At 40.4% G+C, this 13,595-nt stretch overlaps 1 protein-coding gene across 2 annotated transcripts in view; it reads left to right on the forward strand.

The window, feature by feature from the left end:
• Positions 1-13,595, forward strand: part of LOC122540954 (NT-3 growth factor receptor-like) — a 767,468-nt gene that overhangs the window by 213,143 nt on the left and 540,730 nt on the right. For both annotated transcript variants that reach the window (XM_043677305.2, XM_087981472.1), the window contains exon 3: positions 3,298-3,369. In XM_043677305.2, the coding sequence (XP_043533240.1) occupies positions 3,298-3,369 (72 nt within the window). The remainder of the gene's footprint in view (positions 1-3,297; positions 3,370-13,595) is intronic.

Here is a 13,595-nt window from a genome sequence, read left to right on the forward strand (position 1 = left end):
CCCATGTCTGCGTGGGTTTCCTTTCTCTGCACTGTAGGGATTCTATGATTTTTGTGAGGCTCTGGTTTCATCACATTTCTTAGAATTGTTAAAGTCAATGAAAGAAAATATGCAGGTGCAGCGAGCAATTAGAAAGGCAAATGGTATGTTGGACTTTATTGTCAGAGGATTTGAATTCAGAAGTAAGGATGTCTTCTTATCCAGCACCTTGGTGGGACTACACCTGGAGTATTATGTTCAGTTTTAGTCTCCCAACTTATTGGAGGTCATACTGCAATAGACTGAGAGCAGTGAAGGTTCATTAGGCTGATACTGGGATTGGCAGGGCTGTCCTATGAGGAGAGATTAGTTCAATGGGACTGTATTCACTTGAGCTCAGAAGGATAAGAGGGGATTTGATTTAAACATAGAAAATTCTAATGGATAGATGGACCTAGATGCAGGGAGGATGTTAGCCGTTTTTTGGGAAGTCCTGAACCAGGGGTCACATATCAACATCGTGGTTAAGTAGAGGCCTACCACAGGTTGAACACAGTTGACACTGGTTGCTGAGGCCTATTATAGGTCGAAAGTCAATGAATTGAGCACAGGAGTTGAGATGTCATGTTGTGGCAGTACAGAACACTTGTGAGGCAATTTTTAACATACTGTGTTCAATTCTGGTCTCCCTGCTACAGGAAAGATGTTGTTAAACTTGAAAGGATTCAGGAAATATTTACAAGGATCCTGCCTGGGTTGGAGAAGTTAAGCTATTGGAAGAGGTTGAATAGGCTGGGGTTGTTTTCTCTGGAGTGGTCAGAGGCTGAGATGAAACCTTATAGAGGTTTATAAAATCAAGTGGGGCTTAGATACGGTGAATAGGCATTGTCTTTTTCCCAGGAGAAGGGTAAGAGGGGTAAGATTTAAAAAAAGACCTGAAGAGTAACATTTTCACACAGAGGGTGGTGCATGTATGGAATGAGCTGCCAGAGGAAGTGATGGAAACAGGTGAAGTTGTAACATTTAAAAGGCATCTGGATGGGTATCCAAATAGAAGGGATTTAGAGGGCTATGGGATAAATGCTGGCAGATGGGACTAGATTAATTTGGGATATCTTGTTGACATGGATGAATTGGACTGAAGAGTCTGTTTCCATGCTGTATATTTATATGACTAAATGGGACTAGGTCAGATTGGGATGCCTGGCCGTCATGGACATATTGGTCCAAAGGGTCTGATTCTGTGCTGTATAATTCTGACTCTATGCTGTTTACTGGTAGCAGAGTCAATAGCTTGAAACCTAGACTCCTACATTGTAATGGATGTTGACTGACCTGCTGAAGGTACTCAGTGTTTTTGCTTTTTATCTCTGGATTTCCAGCAATATTTAATTATACTATCATACCATCTGTCTTTGTAATTGTTGGCTGCACCTGATTTTGTTTTATTTATATGTAAGGGCACCCAGAAAGCCCTTTGAATGCAAATATCTCCCAGTCTTTTACCATTTAAAAAGTATTCTGTTGTCCTATTCTTCCCAAAAGAAATGAGTAACTTTGATTTCACCACATTATATTCCACCTGCCAAGTTCTTGCTCACTTGCTTAAATTGATTTGCTATTCTGAAGCATCCTCCCTCTAGCCTGTTTTTCCTATCTAACTTCATATGGTCAGCGAGCTTGGACATACTACCTTCGATCTCTCACTGAAGTCATCAATATAAAGATAAAAGGAGGGTGAGATTCAGGTTTTCTGCTTTGTGCCTAGTTGGTCCCCAGTTGCTCACCACACGGGAATTTCAGATCTAGGGGAGAAACCAAATCATTGGGCTGACTGGATTGTCAAAACAAAGCAGCATTCAATAGCAGAGATCTGACTAAAATCTTCTACTCCTGAAAATAAACCCTACATTTGAAATGCTAGATCGGAAAAGCCAGAACTGGACCTGAGAAGTGTTTCGAGGGAGGACCATAATAAGTTTATTATCAGTTAAATTGCATTTATTACACTGTACTGTTGCTAACAGTGTGAACAGTTCTGATCTGCGTATCTAAAGAAAGGTATACTGGCATGGGAGGCAGTCCAGAGAAGGACTCCACTCTACTGCTAGTGGGTGTAGAGGGACTGTCTTATGAGCAGTGGTTAAGTAGATTGGGCCTGTATTAATTGGAGTTTCGAAGATTGAGAGGTAACCTTATCAAACTATATATGATTCTTAGGTACTCGACAGAGTAAATGCAGGGAGGTTGTTTCCCTTTGTGGGATAGTCTAAGAAGAGAAGGCAGAATATCAGAGTAAGGGATCACCTATTTAAAACAAAGGTGAGGAGGAATATCTTCTCTGAGAGGGTACTAAATCTGTCGTGCTCTTATCTCGGAATGCTGTTGAGGCTTGGTTGTTAAGTATGTTCAAGGCTGAGATACATTTTCATCAGTAAGGGAATCGGGGATTATGGGAAAGAGGCAGGAAAGAGGAGTTGAGGATTATCAGATCAGCTGTGTGATCTCATTGAGTGGCAGAACCGACTCATTGGGTTGAATGGTCTACTTGTCTTACTCTGCCTTATGGTCTTATGGTAAAATTTGAACTGAGAGTTTGTTTATAAATTACTTATTTACTTGCTGATGGTTTACAAGCTGATTGTAATAAATTAGCTCAACTACCTGTTAAGGTATGGAGGGTGACAGTCCTTTTCAGTGAGCTAGTAATGGTACAACCCTAAAATCCATGACTGGAAAACAGTTAAAGTATATTTAATTTTAATGTTGCTTTAAATCTGTAATCACCCCCCCCATCCGTGGATACTGAAATATTATTAAAAAGGACAAATGTTTGTCCAAGCTAGCATTTTTCTGTGAAATACTGCCTAGAGTGAACATAGAGAACATTAGATTATCAGTTTGCCCATTGCATTATGAGATGCACCAGAAGACAATATGGTCTCATTCAGCTATGGCCTCACTTCCCTGATTCCCCAGTTCCTGCTTGATGGCTCATTTCAGCTGTGTGTCACAATGTGCAATCTGTACTAATATTAATCGAAGATGCCAGTCAGTGTAATGCATCAGGAGAAAAGCTAAACATAGAATCTAATAATCTCTTCGATCTGAATTTAGCAAAATGTACTTTCCTATTTAATAAATGTTGAGATTTTTATTTTGGATGTCTGCCTGTTCCTGACGATGTTTAATTTGCACAGAATAAAAATGATCAGGAATAGAATGTTTATCTAATCCACTCATCTGATTGGGTATGTGATAAATCAGACTTGGGAGTACGCAGAGTTTGTAACCTTCTGCATTTGTTCTCATTTCCAGGACAATCATAAATTCAGGACTTCGGTCGATCGCTCCACGAGCTTTTGCCAAAAATCCTCACCTTCACTACATGTAAGTCATCCTGAGCTTAGATCGGGTTTATAGAGGGTTAGGAGTTGAGTGGTTAAATTCAGATGCTGAGGTAATAAAGATTATGGTTTTTCTACAATCCATTACCCCAGAGACCTGAAACATCAATGATCCACAACTCTATTTCGTTTTCTTGTTAAATAAACATCCTTATGTTGCACAGGAGTTTGAACAAGCTCAGAACGGTTTGTGAAGTAAAGACCTTGGAAGTTCTGCAGAGCTTTTCTAACAATAAAAAAAATCAGCGCAGGATAATGGGATATTGTTTATTTATGAATGACAGTGCAACTCTAACTTATAGGTATTCCACAGGCATCTACAGCTTCATGAAAAAGGTTATAGTGATGTGAACACTTCACACCTCTGCCTGAGAAATGTTCAGTCTGAATTTCAAAAGCCAAATGTTGATATATGTTATTGTGCAGAAATAGAGGACAATCAGATAGCAAAGAGGAGGAAAGACGACGTGAATTCTAACCTCAGATTGACTTGCATTGAAATATTATCATGAGATTAGAACCAATTGCCTTTGAAGGAATGTGACTGTTACTTGCTTAAATAGATGTGACACTTTATTTGGCTGATTTAATTTTCTAATATCGTGTCTACAATAAGGTGAGGACAATTCAAAGAAATGGAATATTCTTTTTTTCTCTTTTAATTGCAGCTTTCATGTCCAGAATCATTTGAGAGACTCCAGATCTTTTTGTGTCTTACTATACCAATGACTGTTGTTTCCCCTTGACAAGTCATTCTGTTCAAGCTCCTGATAATGGTGAAAATGTGCTCCGTTGGTTTCTCCTTGCGGTAGTTAGATACTGCAGCATGTGAAAGGAAAACATGTCTATCACTGCAGGATTTCACACTTTCTGTGGACATAGTGGCTATGTTAATCTGTGGTCACCTACATCACTCGGAAAAGACAGGCAAGGAAGGAGAATAATTCTTTTTCAGACATTCTGTACCATTGGAAAACCATCTATTTGCTGCATTAAGCACAGTTGCCATGTTATATATGGTAAGCTAGGATTTGATAAAGTCCCTGAACAAGACCAGGCAAAGACAATGACAGGGCTTATTGGATTTAGGAAAATGGAGTTGAATAGGAGTACAATGTTGGTAAATGTGATGTCATCCATTTTGCTAAGAATGACAGCAAAATGGACTGTTATTTAAATAGTAAAAAATTGCAGCATGCTGCTATGCAGAGGAACCTGTGTGTCCTTGGGCACAACTCACAAAATGTTAGTTTGCAGGTGCAGCGGGTAATTAAGAAGACAAATGGAACAGTGTCCTTCATTGCTGTAGGGATGGAGTTTAAAAACAGGGAGGTTATGCTGCAGCTGTATAGGATGCTGGTGAGGCCGCACCCGGAGTATTGTGCACAGTATTGGTCTCCTTACTTGACAAAGGATGTTCTAGCATTGGAGGGGGTGCAAGGGAGGTTCACCAGGTTGATTCTGGAATTGAAAGGGTTGACTTATGAGGAAAGATTGAATAGACTGACTATACTCATTGGAATTTAGAAGAGTAAGGGGGGGATCATACGAAATGTACAAAATTAGGAAGGGAATAGGCAAGATAGAAGAAAGGAGCTTGTTTCCACTGCGGATGAAACTAGAACTCAGGGGCATAGCCTCAAAATAAGGGGGAGCAGGTTTAGGACTGAGTTGAGGAGAAACTTCTTCACCCAAAGAGTTATGTATCGGTAGAATTCCCTGCCCAGTGAAGCAATTGAGGTGACCTTGTTGATTATTTAAAAGGCAAAGACATATCTTTGAACTGTAAAGGGTTAAGGTGAGCAGATGGGTAAGTGGAGTCGGGTCAACGGAAAGATCAGCCAGGATCTTATTGGATGGTGGAGCAGGCTTAATGGGCCAAATGGCCTACACCTGCTCCTATTTCTTATGTTTTTCTGTAATCTCGGGTACAGGAGGGTATCACATTGTGACTGTGACACAGAAACCGGGTCATTGATCATCTTTTTAAAAGATTTACAAAATAAGTGAGAAATAAGTGTTGAAAAGCAGCAGAAATACAAAATACAACAATGGAACCACATTTCCTTGATATGCATTTCTACCAGTTCTTTAACAGCAGCATTGAAACAATATCTGATTTTCTGTGCCTTCAGCATGTCTCAGGGCAGTATAGTCCAGCTCATGGTGATCCTTTGCTGATGTTCATGCCATTATGAACTGTTTACGGAAACAAGACCATGAGCTGTTTGTCTGAGCTGTGTTGCATTACTGCTCCGTATACTCAAGTGGAAAATTATGTGCGTGTCATATTATCAGGCTGTTTTGGATTGAACAATGTACAAGAGTATTGTTCTTTTGCAATGAGGTCATGATTTATAATTAAGGCTGAACTATCCATCAGCCTGTGCAATTTCCCCTTGTTAATTTGGAACCTATCTCTGATCAGTTCTAGCAGCGAAATTAATTATCTGTCAAAATAGCAGGGCCTGAATCTGTGACACTCAGTGCGGGGTGTACAATTCTGCTCCCTGTGTAACCTGTCAGGCTGACAAAGCTCACTCGACGCTCCAGGAGACATTTATCCTCAGAAAACGTGTCTTACAGAGGCCTTGGATCTCAGTTGCCTGTTTGGTGTTGAGGCTGAAGTGTGATATAATTGGGTCAAAAGAGGAGCAATTACAGCTAAAATGAAGATGTACAATTGTCAAAATATATCTTTCATGACTTCATTTAAATCGGAAATAGTATTTGAACGTTCCACATGCTAAACAGAATGCTAATGCTTTGTCCTTGGACTGATATGTGGGTTTTTATCATTTCCACCACTTTCCACCAGTAAATCATACTGCTTCCACATGCTTTAGGGTAACACTGCTCTTAGTATTGTGCGATATATTTTCTTAGTACCTCTGAGCTGTGTGCATCTACATATGCATGTCGTTTAAGGAAGTTAGTACCTGACGGGTTAACTTGCAACAAAAGGGACGGCACGGTGGCTCAGTGGTTAGCACTGCTGCCTCACAGCAGCAGGGTCCCAGGTTCGATTCCAGCCTTGGGCGACTGTGAAGTTTGCACATTCTCCCCGTGTCTGCGTGTGTTTCCTCCCATAGTCCAAAGATGTGCAGGTCAGGTGAATTGACCATGCTAAATTGCCCATGGTGTTAGGTGCATTACCCAGAGGGAAATGGGTTTGGGTGGGTTACTCTTCAGAGGGTTGGTGTGGACTGGTTGGGCTGAAGGGCCTGTTTCCACACTGTAGGGAATCTATTCTAATCTAATCTAAAAGATAAGTTCCACCCATCAGAATATAAAGGATTGCTCCTACAGTGTTTGCTACCAATACTGAAAACCACCAATGCTGCATCTGCAGTAATTTGCTCCTACTGTTTGTTACCAGTGTTCAGTTGTTCTAGTGCTCAGTCCCTGTAACTAACACAAATATCTACCTGAGTCTATGTCTCACAAGAAATTAGCCTGTAAGCCAGATGTAATGCAACTAGCTGTTAGGTACTGTGTCGTAAACCCATTCACTTAATAGGATGGAGTCTACCTTTTGGTGAAAAGTTTGAGTGGACATCCTTCCCCACTTCGTATGTGTAATTTAGACTAATATCAACAAAAAGGATTTGGTGCTGATGAACCTACCCAAAGCACCTCCAATGGTTCAGGTAGTCATGACCAATACAAATACCATGGTCACAGTTATATTGATTTGATTATACGTACTAACTAACCCAGATGTCACTTGTCTCCCTATCCTCTTCCACTCTGTGAGTACTATAGCAAGTGATATTTACAATTATGCACTACACGTTACTGAACAGACCTCTCCAAAGAAATGCTTCAGACTGCTGTCTGCTTCCAATCTACACTGATGATGCTAGAGAAGCAACAGTAGGTATCATTGTCATTTGCATATTCCATTATATTTCAGGTATCTTCATTAAAAGTAGAAACATCAGTAACTGGCTTGTTCCTACATCATCAGGTGGATTAGATGGATGATCTGGTTTTGTGAGTCATGGTGGAATGAATACTCACACTTCCATTGCTACTGGGAAAGAAGTGATCAACAGATTCTAACTGAGATTGCTATCAACTTAAAGCTATTAAGTTAACAATCAGATGCACCAAATAACCACATTGGATAAATTGCTCAGAGAGAATTGGTTTAGTCAGATATACATGATAGCTGTATATTGTTGGGGTTAGCCAGTAGTGCTGCCTTGTAGAGTTATTCAAATATATTGCACCTGTCCTATACATGTAGATGCTCCAAGGACCTGTACAGTGTACAGAGAAAAATGCACAGGTGAAAACAGTAACATTTTCCCATTGACAGCAGATTGGTGATCAGCATGGGGAGGAGATAGTGATGTTGAGGTAATGTCACTATAGTGATAATCTAGAGTCCCAGACTAATGTTCTGAGGCTCTGAGTCTGAATCCCACTGTCACAGATGGTGAACTTTGAAATAAAGTAAATGGAATGAAAAAAACTTGCCTAACGCATTGTTGATTATTGTTACAAAAAAAGCTCCATTTGGTTCAATGATGTCTCAAAATCTGTTGTTCCTATCTGGTCTGGCCCATATGAGACTCCAGACCCATAGCAATGTGGCCTCTGGGCAAATAGGGAGGGGCAATAAATGCTGGGCCTATTCAGCGATGCCCACAGCATTCCAGCGTTTCCTGTGATGTTCTATGCGTGATGACCAGTGTGCCAACACCGATCACAGCATGGTTTCTGGAAATCCTGCTCTGTACAGACCGTGAGGGTCTGTGCGGAAGAAAACATCCATTAAAGGAAAACCTACCCACATCCCATAAACAAAAAAAAAGTAATTACTTAGCAAAAGGCACAAAGCTTAAAATTAATAAATAAATAAATGATTTAACAGTTTTTTTCTATGTTTTGAAGACTGTGTTATGAGGGTGAGAGTTGAAGGTGTTCTGTTTCTTACTCTGAATTACCACCAGAAAGTTTGAGGCCTGGTGAACACTGGTTCATGACTGAGTGACGATCCTGCCAACAGACAATTCAGTTCTCACTTTAATAAATAGCAAAGAGCCAATGTGAGTGCAGCAAGGTCCCATAAACAATCGTACGTCATAACAATCAGATAATCATTTTTATTTTAGTGATGTTGATTGAGGGACAAGCATTGGTTGGGACACTGGAAAAAAACTCCCCTGATCTTTTTCAGAATAATGTTAGGCAGGATCTTACATGTAAGAACATAGAGGCAGAAGTAGGTTGTTCAGCCCACCAAGCCACTTCTAACATTCAGGCAGCACGGTGGCTCACTGGTTAGCACTGCTGCCTCACAGCGCCAGGGACCTGGAATCAATCCCACTTGTCTGTGTGGAGTTTGCACATTCCCTCCGTGTCTGGGTGGGTTTCCTCCTGGTGCTCTGGTTTTCTCCCACAGTCCAAGAATATGCAGATGAATTGGATTGGCCAAGAGAAATTGCCCATAATGTCCGGGGATGGGGTAGGTCTGGGCAGGATGTTGTTAGGAAAGTTAGGATGGACCGAATGGTCAGCTTCCACACTGTGGGGACTCCATAATTCTAGATCATACCTGATCATCTACTTTAATGCCACTTTCCCAGTCTATCTCCATATACTACTATATCATTGTACTCCAGAAATCTATTAATTTCTGTTTGAGCATGCTCAATAATTGAGCTCCCACAGCCCTCCAAGTGAAGAAATTCCTTCTCATCTCAGTCTCTTATCCTGAGTTTGTGTTCATTGGTTTTAGACTCACCAGCTAACGGGAACATCTTCATTCATCCGTGAAACCCCGTCAGGATTTTGTAAGTTTCAAAGAAGTCACCCCTCAGTCTTTAAAAACAGACCCTGTCTCCTCAATCTCACCTCATAAGACACCCTTCCATCCCAGGAATGAATCTTGTCAACCTCTATTGTATTCCCTTAATGGCAAGTGTATCTCACCTTTGATTGCAACTATATACAATCCTCCAGATAATTTCTCATCATTGCACTCAGTTACCCAAATCCCCTTGCAATGAAGGACATCATATCATATCACTTGCCTCCTAGTAGCTCACTGCATCTGCTAATTGATAAGACTCATGAACGAAGAGTCCAAGAACTCTTTGAATGCACAGTTCCCAAAGGGTGAGCGGGGAAAGGTATAACAGAGACCTAAGGGGCAACGTTTTCACACAGAGAGTGGGACGTGTACAGAATGAGCTGCCAGAGGAAGTGGTGAAGGCTGGTACAATTGCAACATTTAAAAAGCATTTGAATGGGTATATGAATAGGAAGGGTTTGAAGGGATATGGGCCGGGTACTGGCAGGTGGGACTAGATTTGGTTGGGATATCTAGTCGGCATGGATGGGTTGGACCGAAGGGTCTGTCTCCATGCTGTACATCTCTATGACTCTATGACTCTATTAATGAAATATCTTATCTTTTTCTGTTCTGTTCTACCAAAATAGAAAAAGTAACTTCTCACTTATTCCCATTGTATTCTAGCTGTTGTGCTCTACTCCACTCATTTAATTTGTCCGAGTCGCTTTGAAGCATTCTTGTATCTGCCTTACAACTTACGTCCCCATAAACATAATAAAATGAAACAAAGACCTGCTGGAGATCTGAAACACACAAAAACAGAGATTGTTGGAGAGACACAGCAGGTCTAGAAGCATCCATGGAGAAAAAAACAGAGTTAAGGGGTTGAGTCCAGTGACCCTTCTTCAGAACGGATAGCAGCCAGGAAAAGGTGGTACTTATGCTGATGATGGGGCGTGTGTAGTGGGCAGTGTGGGCTGGGGGTGATGGCAGTGGTTGGGGAGGGCATGGTGTGGGGAAAGACTATGGGGATAGTCAGAGAGGAAGACCAGAGAGACAAAAAGAAAAATGGGTAGGCAGACAAAGTGATTGAAATAATAAGCTAGGGGGGAGAAAAAATGCTAAGTAAGTGGTAATGGGAGCAATGAGTTGGTAAAAACAGGTTGGCTGTGTGAAAGCAATGTGTGTCCTGACAGGACCTGGGGTGTATGGATAGCTCATATGCTTGGAAAGAGGATTTCATGCTTTCCCAGCTGAGGCTGAGTCTCTCTGGAGCACTGCAACAGGCCTGAGACAGGGCTACAAGAGCTACAGATGAATTTCTGGAGTGGTCAAGTAGGGATTGGGCTATTTTGTATTTAATAATGTGTAATGAGAAAGGACTAATTAATAGCCTTGTAAAGGAATCTTTGGAAAATAGTTATCATAATATGATAGAATTGTGCATTAGGTTCGAATATGTGATACATCATTCTGAAACTAGTCTTCAACCTGAAGAAAGGAAAATACAAAAGGACGAGTTGACCTTGTTGGATTGGGAGAATATTCAAAGTGAGTATACAAAGAAAAATTATGTGATCTCTCACAGATATGCGTTTCAATAGTCACAAGCTTTCAGCAATATCCACATTGAAAAGCTGATTACCAAGCTGGATTTTGAGGGTGGGGGCGGGAATTCCTGCAATACTTACCTGATTCTCCTGCACTGTCTAGTGATCACCCATTCCCTTTCTGCCTCCATGTTTCAAGCCTGGTGTGACCATCCCTGTGAAAATGCTAGCCATGGAGCTCTCATTTTTGTCAATGCACCATCGTGCCGTCAGCTGGAGCTCAAGGTGCTGCAGCTGTCAGCATTTCCTGCACAAGTGCTCACCTACTTTTACCTACTACTTTCCCCTTTGCACAGAACTGACACAACATGTCACCAAACTGCTTTACCATGCCTTAAATGTACTTCTTCTAAAGTTACAAAACAATGCAACAATTTATAAAATAGTAATTACTGCTCTGGGAATTTGAGGAAATCAGCTCCAACACTGAAAATAGGGAGTAGCTCTTAGAGCCACAATTTTCTCCTGTTGTCTACCTTGGGTTCACATACATTAACTTAATTTTACTTTGATTTACATGTATTGACCCTCTTTTACTTGGTCTTAACTTAATAAACCTTAAAGCTGTTGACACATTTTACTTTCACAGTTAAATGTGACTGAGATGTAACACACTTTACTAATTGCAATTCACCTTACTTAAAGCACCTCTTTCCCCTGAGCATGAATTTCCACATGGAGCTGATTCACTGTTCACTCTGAGTACCTCTTACTCAGGTACAGTCTTCTGACCTTGTGCTCTGTACTTATATCCATTTGAGAGAACTGACTCATTATGTCTCATTGAAATGCCTGAACATTTGACAGTGCTGGACTGCCTCTTTACTGCATTAGAGTGTCAACCTCGATTTTGAACTTGAGGCTCTTGCGTAGGCCAGGAACTCAAAGCCTCTGACTCAAAGATGAAAGTGTTACCCAGTGACCTACAGCTGACAAACTAATACTGACGAACTGTCTCTTTGTGGGGTTAAGCAAAGAAGTACAAATTAATGTGGAATTGTGGTTAAAAGGTGAGAGTGGACTGGGGTTCCTACAAATGTTGCCTTAGTCAAGGGAGACAGTCCCTGTTGCCAAGAGAAAATAATAGCAATGCATTTGCATGTTTATTAATAATTTAACAGAAATAAATCTGCTATCACAATAAAAACAGTCTGATAACAAGCAAACAGAAATCTGATCACACCACAGCTCCTTAGGGACAGGGAAAGCCAGCTGAAACCTCTGATTTAGATTGCACCTAAAATTAATATTTATATCTAGCTTTATCAGTGTTAATTGATTAGTAAATGTGTAAACAACGTGGATGTAGATTTCCTCTGATCCCACAGTGCCTATAGTAATGTAAAAGGGGCACCTTCCCACCTATGAATGGCCTGTCCTTAACCTAGACCTCTCTTTGGGACAAGATTCATCAAAATATTTACAGTGTGTAAGTAGAACTTCAGAAAAGGGAAGGGATTTACTGTCGACCTTTACCAGAGTCATGGTGGAGAAAACAGGTAGCAAAGATTTCTAAAACTGCCAGTTTGTGCAATACCTTCCATTGTTAAGTGCAGCATTTAAAAACAATACAATGTAGCTCTAGTCTAGCCCTCTGTGGCCCATAATAACACATGATAACAGGATGTCAGCTCATGATCAAGCAAGAGTATATTACGTGACTAGTCTCACCTAGGCCAAAATCAAAAGTCACATGACACCAAGTTACGGTCCAACAGATGTATTTAAAATCACAAGCTTACAAACTGCTGCTCCTTCGTCAGGTGAAGTAGAGGGAGGCAATTGATTTTAAATAAATCTGTTGAACTGTAACTTTGTGTCGTGTGACTTTTGACTTTGTCCACACTAGTCCAACACTGGCATCTCCACATCACCAATGCCAGAAAATGCTCTTGGTGAGCATGGTACGGTGTTCAATTGTTCTGTATTTGATTATATGAGCCTGCTAACTACTGATGCTCACTATGTTTGACTGGCTGTGGACTCAGAGAAAAATAAACAGGCTGTAGACAAAGCTGAAAGCCAGAGATGAAGCAGACAGTAATTTTTAAAATATGTAAATAAAACTTGTACATATTTAAGTCCATGTAACAGCAACAGCAGATTCTGAGATGTAAAGTATATATCAAGGAGTTAATGGAACAGTTCCCCACTTAAAATTAATCCCTTCATTCAACAGGAAGCTTACTTCCATGATTATGATCTATGTTGCATTTCAAGCATTCATTGTATCTCATGCACCATTTGGAATCTAATGAGTTACTACATATGAGGGAAAACACATAACCTACACTTTGTCATTGTGAATCTTACACTCTTAGGCACTCTGACATGACATTGTCATTAATTTACTAACTAAACTTCAGGTGCTGAAGCATTAATAGTGCCAAATACACTAGCGTTTTTGTTTAAACTTTGATTAGTTTTCTCAAATAGATATCTTTGATGTATTTCTCCAATATATTTTTAAGTTTCATAGGATTCAAGGAGTCAATCTATCCCCTTGAGCAGTGCTGCCATTCTATTAGATCCTGACTGATCTGTACATCAAATTCATTTACCCAGCTATGCTTCATATTCTTTAATACTTTACTGAACAAAATTCTATCAATCTCAATTTTGAAAACTTCAATTATCTCAACATCAAAATCCACCTGAGAGAAGACAGTTCCAGATTTCTACCAGGTATTTGTGACAGAAAAGTGCTTCCTGATTTCACTCATAAATGACCTTACTCATAATTTAAAATGATGACTCAGTGTTCTAACCTTGTTTGCCAGATAGTGGAAATGG

This window comes from Chiloscyllium plagiosum, unplaced genomic scaffold (genome assembly GCF_037043375.1).
Source record: "Chiloscyllium plagiosum isolate Xiang-an unplaced genomic scaffold, Cpla_swu_hap1 HiC_scaffold_39, whole genome shotgun sequence".
In the NCBI taxonomy this organism is placed as follows: domain Eukaryota; kingdom Metazoa; phylum Chordata; class Chondrichthyes; order Orectolobiformes; family Hemiscylliidae; genus Chiloscyllium; species Chiloscyllium plagiosum.